A 23,765-nucleotide genomic window follows, 5' to 3' on the forward strand; every position below is an offset into this window, starting at 1 on the left:
GTGACATGATCGGAAAATCTCATCTGGTTCGCCTTTATCTATATTGTTTATGCTTTTTTGGAACGCAATGAAATTAACAAATATCACACTGAAGTAAATTACTTTATGCTAGGATACTACTGCTTTTATTTTCTTTCTGCCTTTTTGTTATTTAAGATTTGTTTTTCAAAGCAGTTTTTTAGCATTTAATTTTCATTTTCGTTTTTCTCTTCGTTTTTTGTTTTAATTGAAGTTTTTTCTCAAACATTTCTTGGCATTTTTTCGACATAATGAAATTCTTTCTGTATTCTGGAGTTCTCATGTATTGTTCAAATAGTGATAATTGAATCGTACCAATTGTGTCACTTGTTTGTAAACCCTTTGTTAATGTTTTTTTGAGTCTCATCTGTCGAGATATTTTCAGTGCATTTGTCGCACGGAAACCACTTGAGCATTTTGATACTTTATTTAATTTTATTACCAATACTCTTCTCTTTCAATATGAAAACCCTAGCAACACTACTTTCTACAAAACTACAATTCAACTCTTACTCTGTTACTGTCTTCCCTAGGGACCGATACTAGATTTTTCGTTTGGCCGGCGTCGATTCCTGGGACCGACAGTATTAAAGTTAAAAAATAAACGTAGTCTCAATGAAATGTAGTCAAATGTAGTTTCAATTAAATTTATTGAAACATTTTAAACAAAAATGTGGTTTGAATCTACACATCACAAAATGTTACAACTTTTTTGGTCAAATTTTTGGCGATCTTGCATCCAAATAGTTTTGAATTGTCATAATATTTGGAATAGTATCTTCGGACTATGTATATCTCCTTCCTTTTTGTGTAGTTTACGAACAATTCTTCTTTCATGGATTGGAATTTCCTCATCTAACTGCCGTGGTAGTGAATCCGTCAATTGTCTGCGAAATGCTGTGATTAATATTTTTTCTTGTTACTTTTTGAAACATGAATAAGGTATTTATAACAAAAGTGTTTTGAAAAAACTTGAAGGCTAAGTTTTACCGCTAATTTTACGAATCAAAATTCTGAAAAAAATAATTTATGTTCCTCAAACCTTCCCTATGTTATGTTGAGAACTCCAATTTAAAATATTCATTCACAGAAAAAATATTTTATGTTAATGTGTGATCGACTTCACCCCGCCTAATGGGGTGAAGTCGATCACCCTTTAAAAAGTGTGTAGAACGACTTCACTAACTTAATGGGGTGAAGTCGNGCTTTCTCAAATGCTGAAGCTTTGCTTTTACCACCACTGGCTTCCTATCAATGCAATTCTTGTTTAAAAATTTTCTTATTTCTTCCGTTGAAGGGTATGAGCCCTTAATCAAGTATTTTTGAAAGGTTTTCTTTAACAGGGAGACTTCATTTGGAGACCATTCTGAAGAGATAACAAATGTAAATAATCTAAAATACTCTTAACTGATAGTAAACTTACTTTCACTCTTTCTCTTTTTCCTGCCTTCAAAATATTCTTCAGCCTTTTCCTGTCCAATATTCTTCATTTCCTCTATTTTGGTCTTGGATCTGTCATCTATGTTTGAGTCAGTGTATTTTTCTCTGTATTTCGGCTGTTCCTTTCCCCGGATAAATTTCATTCGTTTCCTCTTCTTTTCATTCATTTCTGGTACCTCCTTTCCATCTTCCGTTTCTTGGTCGCTATCTTCTTTTTCGTTATTCTCCTCAATTTCCTCAGTTACAAGTCCATCGTCGTGGTGATTTGCTAAAGATTTCATATCGTTTTCTTCGGCATATTTACAATCGATCTCAATCTCTGATAAGGATTTTCCTCTATGTTCTATTGGCACTCCATTTTCAATCATCAACAAAAGCTTTGACACCTTTGCTGTCTGATAGACATCAACTGGAAGCCTTAAAAGTGAGAATAAAGTAGATGAAGCGATAAAAATGCAAAAGCCTTACTCATAAAATTCTTCATGGGTTTTAACTGTGTGACCCATGAAGTTAGAAAACTGTTTAATATCATCTTTGGACAGGCTTAATATCTGCATGACGGTGGCAATTTGTTTTCTCAAACGATTACTTGTTATAGCTACAGGGTTCTCTAATGGAATTTTTCTAGTTAGGTTTCGAATTGCTAGGTCTTCTTTGCCCCATATGACTTTATGTCCTGGTATTGAAAAGAGATAGTCGTTATCTTCACAAATATACTTATGTCTGTGTCTTAAAAGCACTTGTATGAATTCATCGAGGTCTTGAGGTATCAGAACTACGACTGCCCGAGATCCTTTACCGCTGTTAAGGACCCTTCGGTACCGTGTTGCCAAAATTTTCTCTGTTGCTGAAAGTGCGTCTTCAAAATCATTGAATTTGCTTTTTTTCTCATTGTTGTAATCTGATATTTTCATATACTGCACATCACCTATTCTTCTTCTATTGAAAATTATGAGTAATGATAGAACGCATTCGACAAGCGTTTTATAGTCACTTTCTGTATCTATTTCCTTTATGAAGGCTGCAACAGCGTTTCTAGCTATTTCGAAAGCTTTTTCCCTAAAAAGCTTGATATCCGACACCAAGGGAATCAACAAAGGCTTGTTCCAACATTTTTCGTGTAAATCCTTATTTGCCAAAGAAGCCATTTCAGTATTCCATCTGGAAACTATTAGCTGCTTCATATTCTTAACTGCCTTCAAAGTGACTGCTTTGTCACTGTTCGTCTTCGATCTGAATCCTGTAGTATCTTTCATAATTAAATAATACAGTTCATCACAAAGCAACTTCAAGTTGCCTCCAAAGTGCATTGCTAAGCTAGGAGCAGCGAAGCCCTTTTTTAGGGGATCGTAGCCTGATAATTTTCTTGCTGCTGTTACAATAGTGTCAAAATGGACGGGACGGAGTAAGTGCTGCATATCGATTTTTGGATCATTCATAAGTTTGCGGCATTCTATTAATAACCTCCCGAACTCCCTCATCTTATTGCTGCACGTATAGCTGCTTTTTTCCTTTCGGTGTTTTTTCAAATACGAATTTCCGAAGTATGTTATTAACAAATCTTTTTTTGCAACAAACGCAATATCATCACCCCTCATCATGTCAAATACCTTTTCCTTAACTTCTAAACGGGATACAACATTTGTTGGATCCAGACTACATGCAGTTAATGTTTGTGATTTTGAGACGGCTCCCGATGCACCCGATTTGCATGTTTTAGAGGTACATAGTTTTAAATGTCTACTTAAGTAAGATTTTTTGTACAAACCTTTGCAATGTATGCATGGATAATAAAGAGATTTTTGGTTTTCGGTGTCAATATTTTTGTTAAAGTTTCTGCGTGCGGGAATACCATCGCCATCAAGATATTGTTCGAACTGAGTTTCTTTTCTTAATGCTTCTACTGCCTTTTTCCTAGCTTTACTCTTTAGAGGCTCCAACAAAATTGCCTTCACCTCTTTTTCGCCAGCGTGTCGTCTCATCAAATGACGCATAAAGTTTTTAGAAACACTGTCCTCTGCGCAAAAAACACATCTTACTAAACGGGTTTTCAAAAGTTTTGCTTCTCTCATATAACCAGCTTTAGAAGAAATCCCTCGCGGTTCTTCTGGCTCTCTGATTTGAACGTTTTNATTTAAAAACCCAGGACGCTGCTTAAAAACTATTCAGGACGTCCCAGGACACTACAAAAACTAGGACATGTCCTGGGAAAACAGGACGGTTGGCAACCCTAGTATAATGGTAATATAAGAATAAACTAAGCACTAATTACACACTAATATCAGTCAATATTCCAAAACACTGAATTCGGTCAGTCGAAACTTACCGCGAACTCACGTAAATCACGCACAGGTCAATCGTGGTGAATTGGAATGAGGTAGACAAAAAAAAGAAAACAACATAAGCGTCCAGGCCCTCCAAAAGGATCGCCTTAAGAGAATGAGCTTTTCGTAATATCTGTAAGCTAATTAATATCTCAAATATTTGTCATTTAATGTGGCCTGAGACGACTGTCTGTATCTTCACATAGAGATACCAATTAATCTAGCAATTACTATGCCTCAATAAAATAATAAGGTTGGGGCCTGCTTTACCCCCGCTCAGACGATGACTAGAACAAAGGGTGCGACCCAGCTGCCGGTGAGGCTCTCAACTAGTACTCACCTCTGGGTGGGGGGCAAAAAAACCGGACTCTCCCCGGATCAACGACAAGTTGACCCAGTCCAACCAGAGTGACCTATACCCACACTCTGGCCTCCTCAGTAAAGCAGCCACCATCCCTAGTCACATTAGACAGTCGAATCAGAAAACACCCTATTTGGCGCACACGTGGCTTCGCATTTAAATTAGTTCTCAGGTCTATCTTACTTCCAAATTATTCTCATTTAACTTTGGTCAAAACTAACGATCCCAATCTACTGTCTTTAACTTAATACCAGCCAGAATCTAAATGAATTTGTTAAAATAAATTTGGTAGAATGTATTAAATGGTTTATTCAGTATGGCAAACAACAAAAATGTAACAGTGATCTTATCGTTAAAAGAGTTGTATGTAAACTAACTACTAACAGTTGACAAAAGCATTCAATAATTAGATGAAGCAATAGTCAATAATTCTCAAGCCATGTTTAACATTCTGAGAAACAGTTTTGATAAAACTGAGCGCTGCGATAAATAACTCTTAAGGTACATATACAAAACATATAATATCTGAAACTGACAGGTATTATGACTACGACTGTAAAATCGTAAATACAAATAATGTGTATTTCTAACAGAATTCTAACATGAACAACTCAGTACAAAGGCCACTGCTCTACCTCCGCCCCACCTTACTAGTGGCCCATTACATGCGAGGCTGATTCAGCGCGCTGAACTCTCTCACCGCACTCGCAACTGGGGGGCAAACCTCGGACTCTCCAGGGCCAACCACTTGTTGACCCAGCCCAGCCAGGGTCCACACTGGCCTCCAAGCAAAGCAGCTTCCAAAATAAATATAATATACATAAGACAGCAGGATTAAAGACCACCTCAACTAGCTCACGTGGCTCTAAGTAGCTTAAGCATTTTCCCTCAAACATCTAAGCCTATATCATTTTGATATATTTAATCAACTTAATCAACTCAATTTACTTAATTTAGCCTGTTCTATCTATCTATCCTAATAAAGAACCAAGACACTCAGTAAGCAAAAACTCACCTGTATAAACAGGAAAATTAATCCAAAATAGATAATACAAAACACACAAAAACTAATCACTAACACGATGCGACACACGACTTGATCGGGAATCTATCGAACAGCGACTAAAGGGAATGGTTCACATGCGTTTTGAGTTCCCATAGTCCGGTCGTACACATCTGGTTAACATTATATTCACCCTCTTGTCTTAAGTGGGTCAACCCAGCGACCAAAATGAAGCATAATCGCCTAACTATCTTTTAGAAGAATTGGCGTAAATATATATAAACTTCTAAAAGTTTACCTTTTCGACCCAAATCAATAAAACTTACTCTTACAATTGTAATTGGTTTATCATTTCTTCTCGTCTTTTATCTGCTGTTTCGATTATTCCTTCTACTTTCAACACCTTTTGGAGTCTTCGTACCATGTTGTTGCTGTGTATTTTCTAGCATTTTTGGCATTGTTTTTGCTAGCCTTTTTGGTCAGTGATCTACCTCTTAACCAGATTTCTTGACCGTAATTGCGTTGAAGTTTTTAATTTATCTTTTATATTTAGTGTGTTTTCTTTTTAAGTAGTCTATTCAGTTTTTTAAGTTTGTTTTCTGCTAGTTTTGCATGTCTTTTAATGTGCTGGGTGTATTTCCTGTTATAGGTATGTTATTGCTTTCTTTAATTTAATTGTGTTTCCATTCAATTTTAAAAAGTGCTGGACGGGTGTCTTGTTTCCAAATAGTAGCGCCTCTGTTTTCTTCTCGTTTTGATTTTCCGTTTCGTAGCGTTAAACGTTAAGCAGAGTTGGGGTGAAAGGGGAGTCTTCTAGAGCCTTCAGTTGATCTTATCTGCTTCATTCCTACTAGGTATTTTCGTTCCTTAAGCCGATTGGCTATTATTTGTTGTGACCGAAGTGGGAAATATAATAATTATAGTTTGTATAAAAGTTCTTGCTTCCATAGCATATCACAGGCCTCTTTTATGTCAAGGAGTGCTACCACTGCTTGTTTCCTTGACCCTATGTATTAGTCTACGGTACTTATGAGGTTGGCTACTTACTATATGACTACCAGTTTTCTTTGGAAACCGAATTTTTTGTTGGGATGTTTATTTCCTTTAGATGTATTTCGATGTTGCCTTTTATGAAACTTTTTAGTAGTTTGGCTATTCCGCATAGTAATGATATGTATTTAGGAATAGACTCGAGTTAAACATGCGTCGAAGAGGGTTATTAGGCGTTGACTTACGTTGTGGTCTACAATTTGGAGTGTCACGTTTGGTATGTTGTCTCCTAGACTCTTCTTCCTATCTAGATCTTTTATTTTTTCTTTTACAGCATTTGTTGTAATTTCTGGTGTTAAAGTTGATTTGGAGTTATGTGTCTTCCATCAATTTGTAGAGGAGAATTTTGGTTTCTCTTTTCTCAATTACTTTGATTAGATCCCAGAATGATGTTGTTTCGTCATTTACCTTTTCTACGCATTTGATCAACCGATTTTCTTCTATGTTCTTTAGCATTCTAGTTTTGTTTGTATTTCTTCTTGACACTTCTGTGCTTTACCCATTTCTTTTTCAGTTCGTTTTTCCCTTTTATTATTTGTTTTTCTTTGGAGTAAAGTTCTAGTTGGTTTTTAGTTTTAATGGAGCATTTTTTGATTAGCGTTGTGATTTCCTCTGTAACGTGTTTACTTCGTTTTCAATTTCGTTATCGTGTTTGTGCGTAATTCGCTACATATCATCTCGTTAGCTCAGGATGAACCATTGGACTTGTATGGTCAAATTAAATACCCTTATTGTGTTAAAGCTTTATATTTACAAAAGCACAACACTAATATATACAAGACTTAAGACAATTAATCTTAACCTACACATAACCCTGTTTATGTACAGATTTCCCAAATTATACTTTGAATACCAAAACCGATACGAGACTGCTTACTTGTCATGAAAGAAACAAATGTACTTCTCTTCTATAAATCTTTATTTCTAAATGTATATTTTTCAAAAGAAGACCAGAAAATAGCTACATAGTGTTTAAATATTTTTTTTTCTAGGAAATCTGAACATATTCCTCTCTTGAAGCTTTCGCTTCAAATCATCACAAATCTCCGAAGTATACTTACAGATAAGAATACTAAATGGATAAAGAACAATTGTGAGATAGAACATTTTCCAAAGTAAAAATTGCCTTACATATTATTTATACTATTATTACATCAATACCTTTACGATCGGCGTAGTGAAAATTCCTGTCTTAGTTGTTAATTTGATTAGTCGGACCTTAGCATAGCGCCCCGGCAAAATTTCGATTATTCTTTATACAGTCTAGGTACCAGTGGCGTAGCTAGGTAAGCCTGGGGCAAATCAGAAAATGGGAGCCCACTGCTATCTAAACTGGTTAGGTTTTATCAAGTAAAAATATTAAATATTAGTGACTATTCGGCCACTTTCGTAGTCGGCGACTATTCGGCAAAGTTCGCTGACTATCCGGCTTGTTACATTGTATGTATTTCTCAATACACTATATATATGAGGAATTACACAAACTAAAAACTTTGACTGTTAATTAACATTATAATTTTAGAATCAGTCTTATATGTATCGTCTTATTTTCATCAATAAACATTGACAAATATATACTTCTTATTTAAATAAAAGAGTAGGAATTTGTGTTATTAACAGACATGGATTTGCAACCGGAAGGAATAATCTGTGCTCGAGCATTTAATCATAGAACATAATTAAGGTATTAAGATGTCCGTATTTGATATTGTTGTTTATACTTGTAGTATTTGCTGTTTTTCCCTGTCCACCACGAGAATTATCATTTGGCACTGCTTACACTTGACTTTATAAGAATCATTCTTCAATTGGTAAAAAAAGTCCATAGACGAGACTGTCTTTTTGACATGATTAAATTGTAATTGAGCTCTTTCACTTTAATGAACAAGAGAAGTATTAGTTTTTACACAAAAATACTATTGTGACTCGTGCAAAAGTAAAAATTAAGAAGAAAATGCAAGTAACTTGCGCTCAAATAAGCTGTAAACGAAACATCATGGAAATTGCAGAATATCCCTGAAACCGTGATCGGCTTGGCCGACTAATCGGCCGACTATACTTCGAGTTTGGCCCATACTATTTCTTAAATATTGTTTTCATCATCATCATAAGGTCATCAGTCCTAAGACTGGTTGGACACGTACCTCCACTCTTTCCTATCCTGAGCTAAACTTCGCATTTCCCTAAAACCTTAACTATTTGCGAACAGTAATCTAATCTAGGTCTACCTCTACCCCTTCTAACTCCTGTTTCTGCCTCTAATATGTCTCTGACTAGACCTTCATGCCTCAGAAGGTGTCCTACCAACCTATCTCGCCTATTTTTTATTGACTTCTTCATTTCTAACCTTTTCTACCCACGATATCCTCATCATCCATTGTTTTATTAATTTTAATTTGCTAAAAGACCTTTCAGCTGCTGCAGAAGTGACAGGAATGGTAAAGGACAATAATATTGCTGTAAATACTTCCGTTAGGTCGCATTCTAGCACTCTATATTTGCTCATTACTTCCTTACATAATTGGTGAACAGTCCATGCTTGAGTTAATTGAGGTAAAACTAGGTGTTAAATATTAGGTAATAAATTGAAGTGAAAAGCTAGAGCCTATTATATCTAAATATTTTTTTTGGAATTCGTTACAGTTTTGTAAAGTTGCTTCATCAACATGTAATAAAAATGTTGGTGTTAGAAAATCAAATATTTGACACAATGCACTCATACCAGTACAACGTGTATTTAATTGAGCTATTAATGTGTCTAGTACATTATTGAAAATCTCAATTTTAAATATTTCTTCTCTGTTTGGAAATCGGTGATCAGCAGCTAATTCATCAAAATGTTTTTTAACTTTCCTTTGACTTTTTTCTTGAAAATGGGTATCGATACCTTATTTTCTTGCAGTTTCACTGGCTTTGCACTTAAATAATTCGAAATCATTACTATAAGTTTGCAACTTTGCTTTGGTCTCGGCTAAAGCTAGAAATATTTCGTCTAGAAGTACTTGCATGTGCGATAATGCGTAGGTAATATGTGTATGATATTATTGGGTTATTAAGGTGATCACAAAAAAAAACTTTTGGGTGTTTCATTCCCACTAGCCAGTAATGCTGGTTGGCGGGCAGTCCCTCCGGGCTACGCCGGAAGGTAGGGCGGAAGGCCCTCTTCAGCCTGCTTTCAGGAATCGTGGGAATGGGTGGGTGGTGGTTCGGGTGAGAAAGTTGAGACGGACGAAATGAAGATAGAAGAGAATGAAAGATTATCTGTGGAATATTACTGCCCCAGTGATCCAAGGAAACCACAGAAAAACTTGGACCAAGGCAGACGGACCCGGAATCGAACCGGCGACCTCCCGAATGCTAAGCAATGGTCTAAACCTCTAGGCCATGCCGCTCGGTGATGATCACAAATAATTGGTATATATACGTATGTATTTGTATTGTGCCCTGTTCTCGAGAAATATTTGTGTTAACACGTTTTTGTGGCCATGGTGTTTATTTGAGCTCGTGGTGGCTGAGGTCATGTATCTGCTAACCCCAGTATGTCAGGAGAGACGCAGATATCTCCGGTGATGCCTATAGTACGTACTTGCCTTGCTTGAGGTGGGCATGGTGCTATAGCGATACAGGATTAGGTTCGTCCTACCCTGTTGGTCTCCAGTATGTGCGAACCCCATCTGGAGGTGCGGGAGCGCAAACTCATGATTACAGGTACTATCCACTGACTGATGGATAAACCCTACATACCGATCATGTTAGACTGGTGAGACACTTCGCAAGAGTTCCACAAGGGCAGGGGTTCCTAGGAACCCCGGTGAGTACATAATTACTTCATGATCTTATCAGCAGATCGGTAAGTGTATTTATTTCTTACATGTAATTATGGTTTCCTGTGGTCGAGAATGTAATGTCGTCGTTACCTTACTATCATGTAGTCGCCAGCCAGCCAACTATGTTTATATTTGAGCACGCACGCCTTTATCTCCCCTCTGGTCAATTTATTATTTATACATATTTATAATCATTCATCAATACTAGTGAGTAATGATTACATCGTTTATTCTAATTGATCACGTTGATTTTAAAAGTACAATATACCTGACAATAAATTTAAATAGTATCAACACTCCATCTGGTTTTCATCTTTACATATATATATAATTTTGACTCGAATTTACAATAAAACGCACATCGATGAATAATAAAACGCACATATCGCTATTTAGGGGAATTCCCTAGGTATAACTCTCGAATTTCTCTCAATTGAGTTGCCATGATTAAAGTTGGGTTGCAACCTGTCATATTTATTTTGAAAATAAAATAAAAATTTTCAAAAGTTCAATTCGATCGAGATTTTCTGGTAAGGATTCGAGGCCCCCCCTGAGCGTGACCTGTACATCTATTTATAGACGGAATTTCCACCAGTGCCTTAATATGTGCATTAACAACAAACTATTCTCATACCTTGTTTTTAAAATGTTTAAAGCAATCTTAAAATTATCGTTAGTTAAAGGTAAATTTTCGAACAATTTCAAGGGTTCACCCTTTAAGGATGATTTTAAGTAGATAAACCTTTGAATGTCAGAGAAATGTGTATTCCCATTATAATCAATGCAGTAAATAAATCGTAAAAACTACTCAAATCTGAAGATTTTCCACTAAAAACTGGAATAGATATTTCTGGAACTTTAACATTATTATATTGAAATTGTACTGATTCTAAAGAACTAGAACTCGAACTAGAGTTTGTTTCAACGTTTTGCTTTAAACACCTTTTAATCAAAGCACTTAAATTTAGGTATCTGGTTTCTACGTCAGCTCTATCATTTAAAGTGGTTTTAGAATTATCTTCGTCTTCTATTTTACTTTGAACCACCGAATACCTTATATAAGCCTCATTTAACAAATTCTGCCTTACCTCAAATTCACAAATATCTATATTGTTATCAGCAGTACTTTTATTTATAAAGGTTTAAACCCCAGTAATTGTATGTTTAAAAACAGCCCTTTGTCTATTTAACCTATCTATTTCTGTTTTAATAAAAATTAAACAAGAATGATGAAATAACCCAACGAAATTATCTAACTAAGCTAATCAAAGAAACCAGTATCATTAAATAATGCACTAATTCAAAAATATGAGTAAAAAATGCAACAAACAATAAATTTTATTTTGTCTGACCTTAAATCCGAAAATTTCACTATCCACTGTACACTAGACACTATTTCCCATAATTCACCTAGTAACGCCAACTCCTTGTATCCATATATATCTTCGGCATCAATTTCGAAGAATTCCAGAAATCCGTAACTTCCAGTATGCAAACCGTTTGGTATTCACAACTTCTATGTTGTTTAAAAGAATTTCAATGTATAACCACCAGTCCTGGGTAGTCCTGACCGCCTCGAAGGACGAATTAATATGTGCGTAATTCGCTACAAATCATCTCGTTAGTTCAGGATGAACCAGTGGACATGTATGGTTAAATTAAATACCCTTGCTGCGTTAAAGCTTTATATTTACAAAAATACAACACTATATACAAGACTTAAGACAATTAACCTTAACCTACACATAACCTTGTTTATGTGCAAATTTCTCAAATTATACTTTTTGAACATCAAAACTGATACGAGAGCGCCTACTAGTCATGAAAAAAAAACAAATATACTTCTCTTCTAAAAATCTTTTCTAAAAACTGCCTGCCTCCTTGAACCTTTTTTTATCACCATTTATTTTCAAGTTTCGATCTGCCTGCACATAACCCATAAAGTCCCAAAGAGAAATTTAGCAGGTATAACTGAACAGTGTTGTAGTGTCAAATTTTGGGCTGAGTTTCTGCTTAATCCGTATGTGCTTAACTTTTTTCTTTGATAAAACCAACTTTCTTTTTGTTGCCCAGCTTGTGGTAATCTATACAATTGGAATGGGATATTAATAGAAGCATTCAAGGGCCACTTCAAAACTTGCCAGTACCACTTTTTCTTGTTGATGCTAATGCAATAGCAGCCTATATTTTGATCAAAGCTATCAACTCCGCCCATGTATTTATTATACATCTGTATACAGGCAGGCTGTTTAATCGCTACTTTCTTCTTCGCAGTTTGATGCAGGGTGACGGCTGATATTTCATCGGTTACCTGATTATAGCTACCACACATCTCCTTTTTTATTTTATGGAGTGACTTCAATGCTGCATCTTCTGTACGATTTGCTCGTATTGTACCTGAGTCTTGATAGCCAGATTCCTTCAAAGCTACGAGTAATCTAAATGAAGTAAAAAATTGTTTATGTACACGTGCACTAGGAAACCTGAGGGCAAGTGGGCAACCGGGCAACTAAGCCTGTAAAGACCGATCTGAAACACCTAGATCAGGATTAGTGTTATCTGTGCTAGCCCCTTGATAGCGTATGACTTCTATAAGATACCCCAGGCGTGTAGGCATACACCAACATTTAAAGCCAAAACGTATTGGTTTGCCATGAATAATATGCAGTTTTGTACTGTGATGTCCATAATATGGACTTATTGATTTATCGATGCTAACTTCGTTGTACAGGGGCCAATACTTTATCTATTTTACGTCGAATTGCTTTCATTAGACACTGCATACCTTTTTGAATTTTCCACAGACAAACCTATAATCTAATCATCGAAAAATTTGTTAGTGTTTAAAAACTCAAAATGGTCCCATTCCTTCTTTGATGTTCCAGTAAATCTAGTCCATTCTATTTTATTTTTTCTATAACCTTCTTTTTTCTTATCAGCCTTTTACCTGTAGAATTGGATGCGATCTCCGACAAAAGTCGTTGTCGTCAGCAGTTGAATCTATCATTCCTATTATTTTTGACTGTAACGCTGTTCCTGTTTTCCTCATGCATTCAAGTTGTGCTCGAAGCTGATTGCTTGACAAATGGTTGAGATCTCTTACTAGAGGAATGGGAAAACTCGACGCAAAAATTCGGTGCAACCTACTCGGCGCGAAAACAACTCAGCGCAGAGACAACTTGACGCAGCAATCACTTTACTAATTCCAACTCATTTATATAAAAAAAACAATGCCGAATCTTTGTGAAGGGAATTTAAAATTGATACAAAATCAATAGAGATTTCATGTCACCTATATAATTATCTTCAAACCAGCCAAGAAGTAGATAAAGTTCTTCTGGTAGATCGTCAGCTAACAAGTCAAATGCCGTGTCAATCTTGAGGAGGAACAAACGCTAAAGAGATTATAATTTTGCCCTTCAAGTCAAAATTGCCTTCAGTATTGTACTGTCTCAGCAAGCGAAGTTCTAGGAAGTGCTTTTTCGTATTTTGACTTAGATGAGAAGACGACACGACCCTGCGCTGTCCTCTGCTTTATATCCCTACTACTCCTTCCGTCATGACTTATCTAACTTCCTAAATATCTAAAACCAGCCACTTCTAATATTTCGTCTCCTATCTTTGTACTCGCTCTTTCACTGCTTTTTCTTCCCTTGCATACCAGTATTTTAGTTTTACTTTTATTTATTTTCATACAGTACTAATCTGTCAGTACCGCTTCCATTCTATTTATAGCTATCTCTAGGTCTTCCTTGGTAGATGCTAATACTGCTATATCATCTGCAAATCTAAGCATACTAATTTTTTGCCCCTGTATATCTATCCTTACTGTTGTACTGTCTTTAATGATGTTGATCGCGTCTTCGATGTATAGATTAAAAAGTAGCGGTGACATTGTGCACCCGTGTCTGACTCCCTTCCTAATATTTACTTCTCTACGTTGCATCCCTAGATCTATCACTCTATTTTTTCTATTTCTCCTAAACCCAAATTGATCTTCCCCTAGTAGTTCTTCCGCCCTTTTTGCCATCCTATGTATAATTCCAGTTAAGATTTTTGACGTATGGGAAGTTCAGCTAATTGTTGTAAATGTCTCGCACCTATCCGCGCCCCTCTTTTATTACTACGTTCCGTTTATAATCCTCTGGGACTTTCCCTGTCTCGTAATTGTGACTAACTAGCTTAAACATACGATCTCTAACTTCTTGTCCTGCATGTTTTAGAATTTTCCCCTGTATCCCATCTACACCTGACGCCTTATTATTCTTTAAGTTTTTTAATGCTACATCGAAACTCTTCTCTCATTATGGGATAACCAAGCTTATCTACCTCCACACTATCTTCCTTCTCTAATATATCTCCTAACTCAGAGCCTGTGTAAAGGTTCTCTAAATATTGTTTCCATCTATCTGCCTTTTCCTCATTTTCTATCAAAATGACCCCTGCCTCGTTTCTTATATTATTACTACTGTATCCTACATCTCTAAAATTCCTTTTAATTACATTATAAGCCTCATCGGTTTTACCTACTTCAAACTTTTCTTCTACTTCTTTACACATCATATCAATCCACTGTTCCTTAGCTGCCATACACTTCCTAATTATTTCCTATTTTATAGCTTTATATCTTTTTTACCCTTCTTCGTCCGTCTTGTTTTTGTATTTCCGCCTTTCCGTCTACTAATCCTACAATCTCTTTTGTTATCCAGGGTTTCCTACTTTCGTTTTGTTTAAGACCTAGTATATCTGTAGCTGTTGACTTTAGACACGTTTTAATGCAGTTCCTTTCTGATTCTATGTCCCCATCATTCGTTTCTCCCGCCAACTTTAGTATTTCGTCTGTCCTTTTACCTAGCCTATCACGCGTTTCGTTACATTTTAGCTTTTAGACGCCTCCTACCTTCCCTTTTTTTCAGAATTTTTAATTTAATATTGGTCTTCATAACTACTAAGTTATGGTCGCTATCTATATCTGCTCCTTGATAACTCCTACAGTCCTTCACTTGATTTTTAAATCTTTGCCTAACAAGTATGTAATCTAACTGATATCTACCTAAATCTCCTGGCAACTTCTACGTATAGCGCCTCCTAACGTGATGATTGAATGAAGTATTCGCGACGGTTAAGTTATGTTTATCGCAAAATTCTATCAGCCTATCTCCCCTTTCATTTCTATTGCCTAATCCAAAAGAACCTGCTATTGCACCCAGTTTACCCTCACCTATTACTGCGTTGAAATCTTCTGAAACTATTAGGTTTTCCTGTCCTTTCACTAAACTTAACATGTCTTCTATGTCTGCATAAACTGCTTCTACGTCTTCATCACTGTAAGATGATGTAGACTTGTAGACCTGCACTAATACCGTTCTTACCGGCTTTGAGTTTAATGTAACCATAACTATCCTATCGCTTTTTTGTAAATAACTTTCTTTTCTACGCATTACAATTCCTAGCCCCGAATTACCTTCTACCGATCTTGTCTCTATGTATTACTCTAAAGTCCCCACTCCAGAAGTCCCCAGCTTCGGACCAACGAACTTCACTAATACCTACTATATCTAATTCTAATCTATCCATCTCTACTTTTAAATTGTCTAATTTTCCTACTTACCTCATTGTCCTAACATTCCACGCTCCGACTCGTGAAATATTGCACCTATCCCTATTGCACTTATTGATGACATCCCTCGAGGTAATCCCCGCCCAGATGGGTTTACGTCCAGAGTGCTTTACCCCAGAGGACGCCATCATTAATTTTGTGCGCACGTTGTACTTGGGATCATAATGTGGTGGTTTCCCGTTGCCTTCCACATCGCAGTATTGTGCATCAGAGTGCCATACCGACTTGTCTTTCTCTTTAAGAACCTCTCCATTATGGTTGAACCTATGGTTCGGCTCCCTAAATCATCGAAACTCGCAAGCCGATCCACTTTAGTTTGCACAAGAGTTTCGTCAAGGTTCAAATCCCGTTGGATCGGCCAAAAATTTTAGCAGATGGAAAAAATTCTCTGACAGATTTTGGGTATACTCAATTCAAAATCACATGATATTGATGTTGGTTGAATTTCAGTAATTAAATTAATAACATTTGGATAAAAATAATCGTAAGTCACATTTTGTTTATCTGGGAATAGGACATATAACACCGGATGTACTGCACTTGGTAAAAGGGAGGAGAAGTAATTGGAGCGTTTTAGGATGTTTAAATTTTCTTGTCTACCAAATCTGATAATTCTTTTTTCACTAGGTCCACTATCAAAAAGCACAAAATCGTCTTCTATTCCTGGTTGAACTTCATACATCTTGTATTTTTCAGGAATTACCAATCTTCACATGTCAACAAGGTTTGGAGGCGCTGCTTGAATTTTGATCCTTTGTTTTCTCACCCTGTGCAGCTTGAGATAAATCACCATAACATTCGTTGATCACTTGAATAGTACCTTCCGGTGTGTTTTGGGCACGATTTTTTACTTTTGTTCTCTCAGAATCTACTTCTATTTTAGCCGCAGATGATCATGCAAATGGTAATTGCTTTCACTACTTCTCCACCACTTGTTTTATATTGAAGTTGTTTCTGTTCGCAACGCCAAAATTCTTTTTCCCATTACTACTTAAATGTTCGAACATATACAGGTACCCATCGTGATCAAATTTCTTTCTTCCTCTCTGACTTTTGATGGAAACTTCCGTAATCACTTAACTACGCGACAGAACAATTACGTAAATATTTCATAAAGACAGATATAATTTTGAACTGAGGAATGAATGTTTGTTTTGACATTTTATAATTGTAGCTTATAAACTAATGGTATGGGGCGGTTGCGGTTAGTAAATCAAAATCTAGATTGCTCTAAAGTAGTCTGAGGCACGGTCTATGCAGAAGCAGCTTTTTTGTACGTACCATGATTTTACCTAAAAAATAATAAACCAATATTATTTATTTAGAAATCACAACCCTACTTTGCCCCAATGCCCTATCATACCCCACACCTAATACCCCATCTCGCCTCAAAAGGTAACTTTGAACAAAAAAAATTTCACTAAAAAAATGTTTAACGGATTCATACAAACCACATACCACATGAAAATGAACAACACTAATAAACAAAGATCAAGAAGATATAAATGGGGTGATCATAATTACCTTAAAATAATAACGTTTGATACAAAATTAGATAAACAAAAGATGCGTGCACTCCTACTCACAGTTACTCTCGTACTGACCGTTGGTCGAAAGAGGCATCCTATTGGCTTATTGCTTTCTATTCACAAACGTCTAGTTTCTTATATGTGTGCGGTATCCCGTTGCGCCGGGATATCCTACTCCCTTCCTCATCACTATTAGCATCATTTAACATATGATTACTGGGCGCGCCTTTATAGACTACCCTTAACAATGTCATCTTCTGTCTATAAAATGTCGATTATTTCAGCTAGACAACCTAAATTAAAGAAAATACACTGTAAATATAATATTTAATACAATAAACTAAATCAAAAATATTATTTCAATGTAAATAAGATAACTATGACAACTACGATGCGAAATTAGAAACCTACGTGAGCATTCGCGCTCAGCGCCCCAATAATGAGGAAATATAAATAATGCCTAAAAAACTGTGTAATTAGCATTAGCAATTCATTTATGACACAAAACTCGTTGAACATAGATCAATAAATAAAATAAAATTGATTTACTGTCTTATTAACAAGTAATGTAATAATAAACTTACTTCTTCTTGCGAGACATCGCTAACACCACACTTGCACTTATTTTTTCAATTGACAGAAGAAATGGTGCCAAAACATTTTTTAATTTTTTATGTTGCCAAGTTGTAAGCGTAGGGAATAGTACCGTTCAAAATCCAATGAAATATTTCTTATTTGACACAGGTAATAACCTGCAATAACTTACCCTTTTTAAAATTGGGATAGTAAGCACATATGGGTTAAAATGCTGAATTTGATACAATCCATTCTTCCCACTTTCCTAACATTGGCAAGTAGTTCGGTGATAATACCTGGTAGATGGCTTTAACTCTTTCTTGTCCGTTTTTTTTGTAACATATGAATATGTGTATTACATCTCCCCTATTCCCAATTTGCGGAGATTGTTGTATCGTCCTCTGGTCTATGATATTTATATAGTATTACGTACAGGTTTTTGCCTGTTTGGTTACAACATCTACTTCCTCATGACAAATGCTTCCTAGAGTCGTGTTTGGCTCTTTGAATATTTCGTGTTTGTCTTCTTTGACGTATGTTGTTGTGTTGACGGGATGTATACTGCTGAATGGTGGATATTTTAGTTTTCGATTTGTGTTTCTATTCCTACTGTTTCTGCTTTTGTTTTTAGTTCTATTACTTTGGCACCTAGTAGAAAGAGGAGACTGTTGTAAATATTAATTAAAAATTAAAAGGAAGACTCACCCCTAATTACCACAAAAAACTTTATTTGAGCGGACATGTGTTTCGCGTTGATAATGACCACGTATGAAGTGGGCGAAACACGTGTCCGCTCAAATAAAGTTTTTTGTGGTAATTAGGGGTGAGTCTTCCTTTTAATTTTTAATTTGGCACCTAGGTTTTCCTTTATGGTAATAGCTACATCTCCACCCTGTCTCCTGCTTCTATCTTTTCTGTATATTTTGTATCCGGGTATATTGAAGTGGTCTCCTTGTTTGCGTTTCGACTATTAAGAGTATTGAAATTTCTTGTTCTTCCAAGAACAAGATTAGTTCTTGTTAAATAAAAGACTTGCTTTAATTTTAGATATAACTATTTATTGAACGTTTGAACTTGTTATCTTTACTATGGTGTGGAGTCAACTGACTCAGAAACAAAAGCGTTCTCTTAACTCTATAACCGTCAAAAGGCACTGTCGCCAATCTTACAAAACTAAATGTAGCCAGTACTCAACACGCTTCCTTACATTTAGATTTGTTATTAATTTAATGGAGTTTTAATAATTCTCGGAATTTCAAAAATTTTTCTTTTGATAAAGCCTTGGTGAAAATATCAGCAATATTATTTTCTGAATGTATTTTAACAACTTCTATATTACCCTTTTCATAGTTTTCATTCACAAAATGGTATTGAACCTCAATATGTTTAGAATTTTTAGTAAAATTTCCATGCTTCCCAATAGTTAATGTACTAAAATTACTTTCATAAATCTTAATTGGCCTCGGTACATTCACATTAAAAGTATCTTTTAACATATCATACATTAGATTTACATTTGAAACTGCCTCCGACAATGCTACATATTCAGCGGAAGTTGAGGACTTTGTAACTGAACTTTGTTTATGCGACTTCCAATACTCTGTATTGCCAAATACTCTTATGAAATACCCCGATGTTGACCTGCGATCAACATTATCTCCAGCCCAATCTGCATCTACTAAACAATCTAAAAGTTCAGCACTTGTATTTCTTTTAAATATTAATTTTAAATCTTTTGTCGCATCAGGTACTTAAACTCGAACTGCATACTTAAAGTGCGATTCGTCATAACAATTTTGAACTTAGGTAATTCACACAATATGCAATATCAGGTCTAGTCCCAGTGCTGATATATAACAGTTCACCAATTAAATTTCTATAAAGAATATTTGCACTCACTGTTTTGGCAGGATCTAGCTTTAAATTCACTTCCATTGGCATATTGTACAACTTAGCGTTTTCTAACTTATATTTAAAGGCTAACGATGCAATATATTTTTGTTGACTTAGAGTCATTTCACTATCTTTTACTTGATAGTTAATGTCTATTCCTACATATGTGCCAATTTTGTCCATATCACGCATTTTGAAACGTTCTAACAATTTTTCCTTGACCCTTTGAATTACTTCTTTACACGTAAAGCAGATCAACAGATCATCAACAAACAGTAATATGAAGATGCACCTCATTTTCAACCCATTTGACATATAAACAGTAATCATAATTGCTTCTTACAAAGTTCAATTCTTTCATAAATTTATTGAAGCATTCATACCAAGATCTAGGACTCTCTCTTAATCCATACAATAATTTCATTAACTTATAAACTTTGCTCGTTCCATCTTCAAATTCTACTGGTTGATTTACATAAACTTCAGAACTAATTTCCCCATTTAGGAATGCTGTTTCGACATCCATTTGATCTATGTTAAACTTATATTGACAACAAAATGCTAACAACATTTTCAACGTTTGCATTTTTACTACAGGTGAATAACTACATTCTCATTAAAGTATCGACTATTAGGTTTTGAAGTTCTGTTTGATCGTCTTAATTTTATTTCAGACTCTTTATCATCGCTATTTTCATTCACTCTGATATTTCTCCCTCAGACTCAGCAGTATTTAAAGTATTTTGACTTTGATAAGCTTCATCACATTTCCTCTACATTAGTATTTTCATTTCCATTAGTGTTAGTATTATCACTAAAACCTATACATTTCATATCTTTTTCAATAACATCAACATGTCCAGCTTCAATAATTTTATTATCAATTAGTACTCTGTAAACTACATCAGAATATCCTAATAATACTCCAAATTTAGCTTTGTTATCCTACTTAGAACTTCTTAGTTGCTTAGGTACTCTTACAAATATTTTACTCTCATACATTTTTAAATATTTAGCACTTGGTTTGATAAAAAAATATTTCGTAAGGTGTTTTCATTTCTATCGTATTCGCCAGTGATCTGTTTTTTAAATAAGCGGCTGCTTTTACAATTTCTGGCCAGTATATTTTATTAACTTTAGTTTCTGCAAGTAAACATCTTACCATATCCATAATAGACCTGTTATACCTCCCAGCGACTCCATTGAGTTCGTGAACGTAAGGAGGACAAGGACTCATAGTTATACCTTTCTCTCGCAAAATTAAATACATTTGAATTTACATACTCCTTACCATTGTCACATCTTACCACCTTAATTCTTTTATCTGTTAAATTTTCTACTTGATTAACATAATCAACAAAACAACTGTAAACCTCAGACTTTGCTTTAATACAATAAACGTTTGCCAGTTTGCTATAATCATCTATAAACGTGAGAAAAATTTTTTACCAGAATAACCTATTGTCTGGTGTGGACCATTTAGATCTATATGGACTATTTTCAGTATATCTTTTGCTCGTTTTCTATTATTGTTAAACGGTATATTATGCATTTTGATTTCGATACATATTGAACACTTCATAAATTCTAACTTTAACTCTTTTGGCATTTCATGCGATAACTCATTTTTTCAAATAATATCTAAATATTTGAAATTTATATGACCTAATATTCTATGCCACATTTCTTTTAAATACATTTTGCTGTTTATATTCTGTGCGAGACTTGTACTTTGTTTATTCGTAATATTGTTTTGATTAATGTAACTAACTTTTCTTTTCTTTTTCGCAATCGCTATCAACTCATTTTCTTAATTATATATTTTGGAAATGTTACCCTGAGATACTATCTTATTTCGTTTGGTCACCTTTGAATAACTTATTAAATTTTGTTTTATTTCTTTTACATAAAAAAACATTTAACAATGATATTTCATTTTTCTTATTAAAAACATCAAATTCTGTAGTTATTTTGCCTATTTTTGTTGCTTTCCAAATTCTACCATCACCTAGTTTTACATCAATAGGATTTTTCAAAACAATGAAATCCGAAAATAACCTGTCATCATTTATAACGTGATCTTTCTTGGTTGTAGCTCGATGACATGTTGGCTATTCCACCATTATAACCTTTGTAACTTCTATGTTGTGCACCTCTACCACGTGACCACCGTTGAAATCTACCGCCACGACCTCTAGGCTTGCCGTTGGACTGCTGACAATCTTTCTTATAGTGGCCAGGCTTACCAAAAACATTTTCCACGAACATCTGATGTAAATATACTTGACTTTGGTTGCTCTTCTTCTGTTTTACTCGAGCGCTTTTTCTCTTCCAATGATTTTAGCTTTATTTTACTTTTCAGGTATTCTACTGTTCTTTCAGGTTCTGGTAGGACATCTATTAGATCACCAATGTGACTAAAATTTGGCGGCAACGCCTTTAGCATATATCGTAGTTTCTCTTGCTCGTCTACTTTTGCACTCGCCATTTTGAGTTCATTAACGGCTTTTTCAAATTCGTCGAAAAAATTTGTTACTTCTTGGAAATCCTTCATCTTTATGCTCTCGAGATTATTCCTGCACACAATCTGTAACGCTGTTGACTCTCTCAAATACATTTCGTCAAGCTTTTTTATGATTTCATAGGCTGATTACAAATCTCCAATGTACTCCAACTGTTTTTTTATAATAGCACTGTATATGTAATTCGTCGCTCTTATATCTTGTGGTGTCCAGTCTTCTTCTCTGTCTGTTGCAGCTCTCCTTCTCATGATTACGTCTTTGCATTTTTTGAACTCAAGAAACTTTAACATTCTTCTTTTCCAGTTGGAATATTCAGAACCACCAAAAATTGGTATTGTTATCTCGTCTATCTTCATGTACGACATTCTGCTTGCCGGCTCGATGTTATCTCAGTATTCTTCAATTATCACCACTTTACTAAACTTATTTCTTATCTTGATTTAACCCTTTTAAACCAAACCACTCACTGCTACCATGTTAAATAAAAGACTTGCTTTAATTTTAGATATAATTATTTATTGAACATTTGAACTTGTTATCTTTACTATGGTGTGGAGTCAGATGACTCAGAAACAGAAGCGTTCTCTTAACTTTATAACCGTCAGTAGGCACTGTCGCCAATCTTACAAAACTAAATGTACCCAGTACGCAACAGTTCTTATTTGTTTCTTAGACCATCGTTTGTGTTCTAGGTACAGATTAAGAATTCTTGATAATTGTCGTTTTTGCCTGTATTATCCATGAAGCTCTTTTAGGAGTTTTTGCAAAAGAATATTTTCTCTATTTTTTATTTTTTTATGTTTACCCTTTTCTGCTCTTTCTATACTCGGTTTTTGGGGCAAGTTTTGGAGAACGATGACCAATTCGCTAGTCAATTTGCGCATTTAGCTGCTAGTCTTGATTCTCGTGGTTGGGTATAGGTGAAAGAGGGGTGTTTTTCTGCACAGAACGCATATTTCCATGATTCCGTGTAGCTTTGTTTTATGTGCCCATTCAATTGACAACGATAGCGTTGTGATTTTGCTGGCGCTTTTTTTTTCGATTCTGTTCTGACTGTTAGTCATCGTTAAAGTGTATCTTTCCTTCTTATCTATCCGTTACCAATAGTTATTTCTTTATTTTTCCTCATTCGTATTTTGTACCCATTTTCTTCGAGGTCTGTGCAATGTCTTTTGAAGAGATACCCTTCCTGATGTTTCTTAACATTATTTTCAGTTAATGACGCACCTATCTCATCTGGCAATTTGATTGTTCTGCGATATTCCTCTGCTGTTGAGGGGAATAATTGTATACCTTCGTTGATAAATGAGCATTTCTCAATTGTTATACCCGATTTCGCTACTCCCTCTCGTGCTGGTATTTGGCAGGTTCTGTCATTAAAATGGGTGGTTAGGTTAGGTTAAGTGAACAATATAATGTATATTCATCAATATTTAAAAGTTCTATTTGTAATTGTACTTGATTAAAATCAAACCATGCTTGTTTTAATTTTTCTATACTGTCACGAGTTTTTTTATGTTATTTAAAAATTTAATTTTAATTATCTGATTATAATGTTTTTACTATTTTGTCGTAACTGGGCGTAAGGTATTAAAATGATAT

General features: G+C 35.1%; 1 protein-coding gene across 1 annotated transcript in view; it reads right to left on the reverse strand.

The window, feature by feature from the left end:
* Positions 1-513: 513 nt before the first annotated feature.
* LOC112904181 overlaps positions 514-23,765 on the reverse strand; it is a 51,005-nt gene continuing 27,753 nt past the window's right edge. The window contains exons 2-6 of the mRNA XM_025973595.1: positions 4,844-4,920; positions 1,927-3,573; positions 1,442-1,875; positions 1,205-1,384; positions 514-590 (exon numbers count right to left, since the gene is read on the reverse strand). Of these exons, the coding sequence (XP_025829380.1) occupies positions 514-590; positions 1,205-1,384; positions 1,442-1,875; positions 1,927-3,573; positions 4,844-4,920 (2,415 nt within the window). The remainder of the gene's footprint in view (positions 591-1,204; positions 1,385-1,441; positions 1,876-1,926; positions 3,574-4,843; positions 4,921-23,765) is intronic.

Source organism: Agrilus planipennis, unplaced genomic scaffold, assembly GCF_000699045.2.
Source record: "Agrilus planipennis isolate EAB-ADULT unplaced genomic scaffold, Apla_2.0 scaffold95, whole genome shotgun sequence".
In the NCBI taxonomy this organism is placed as follows: Eukaryota; Metazoa; Arthropoda; class Insecta; order Coleoptera; family Buprestidae; genus Agrilus; species Agrilus planipennis.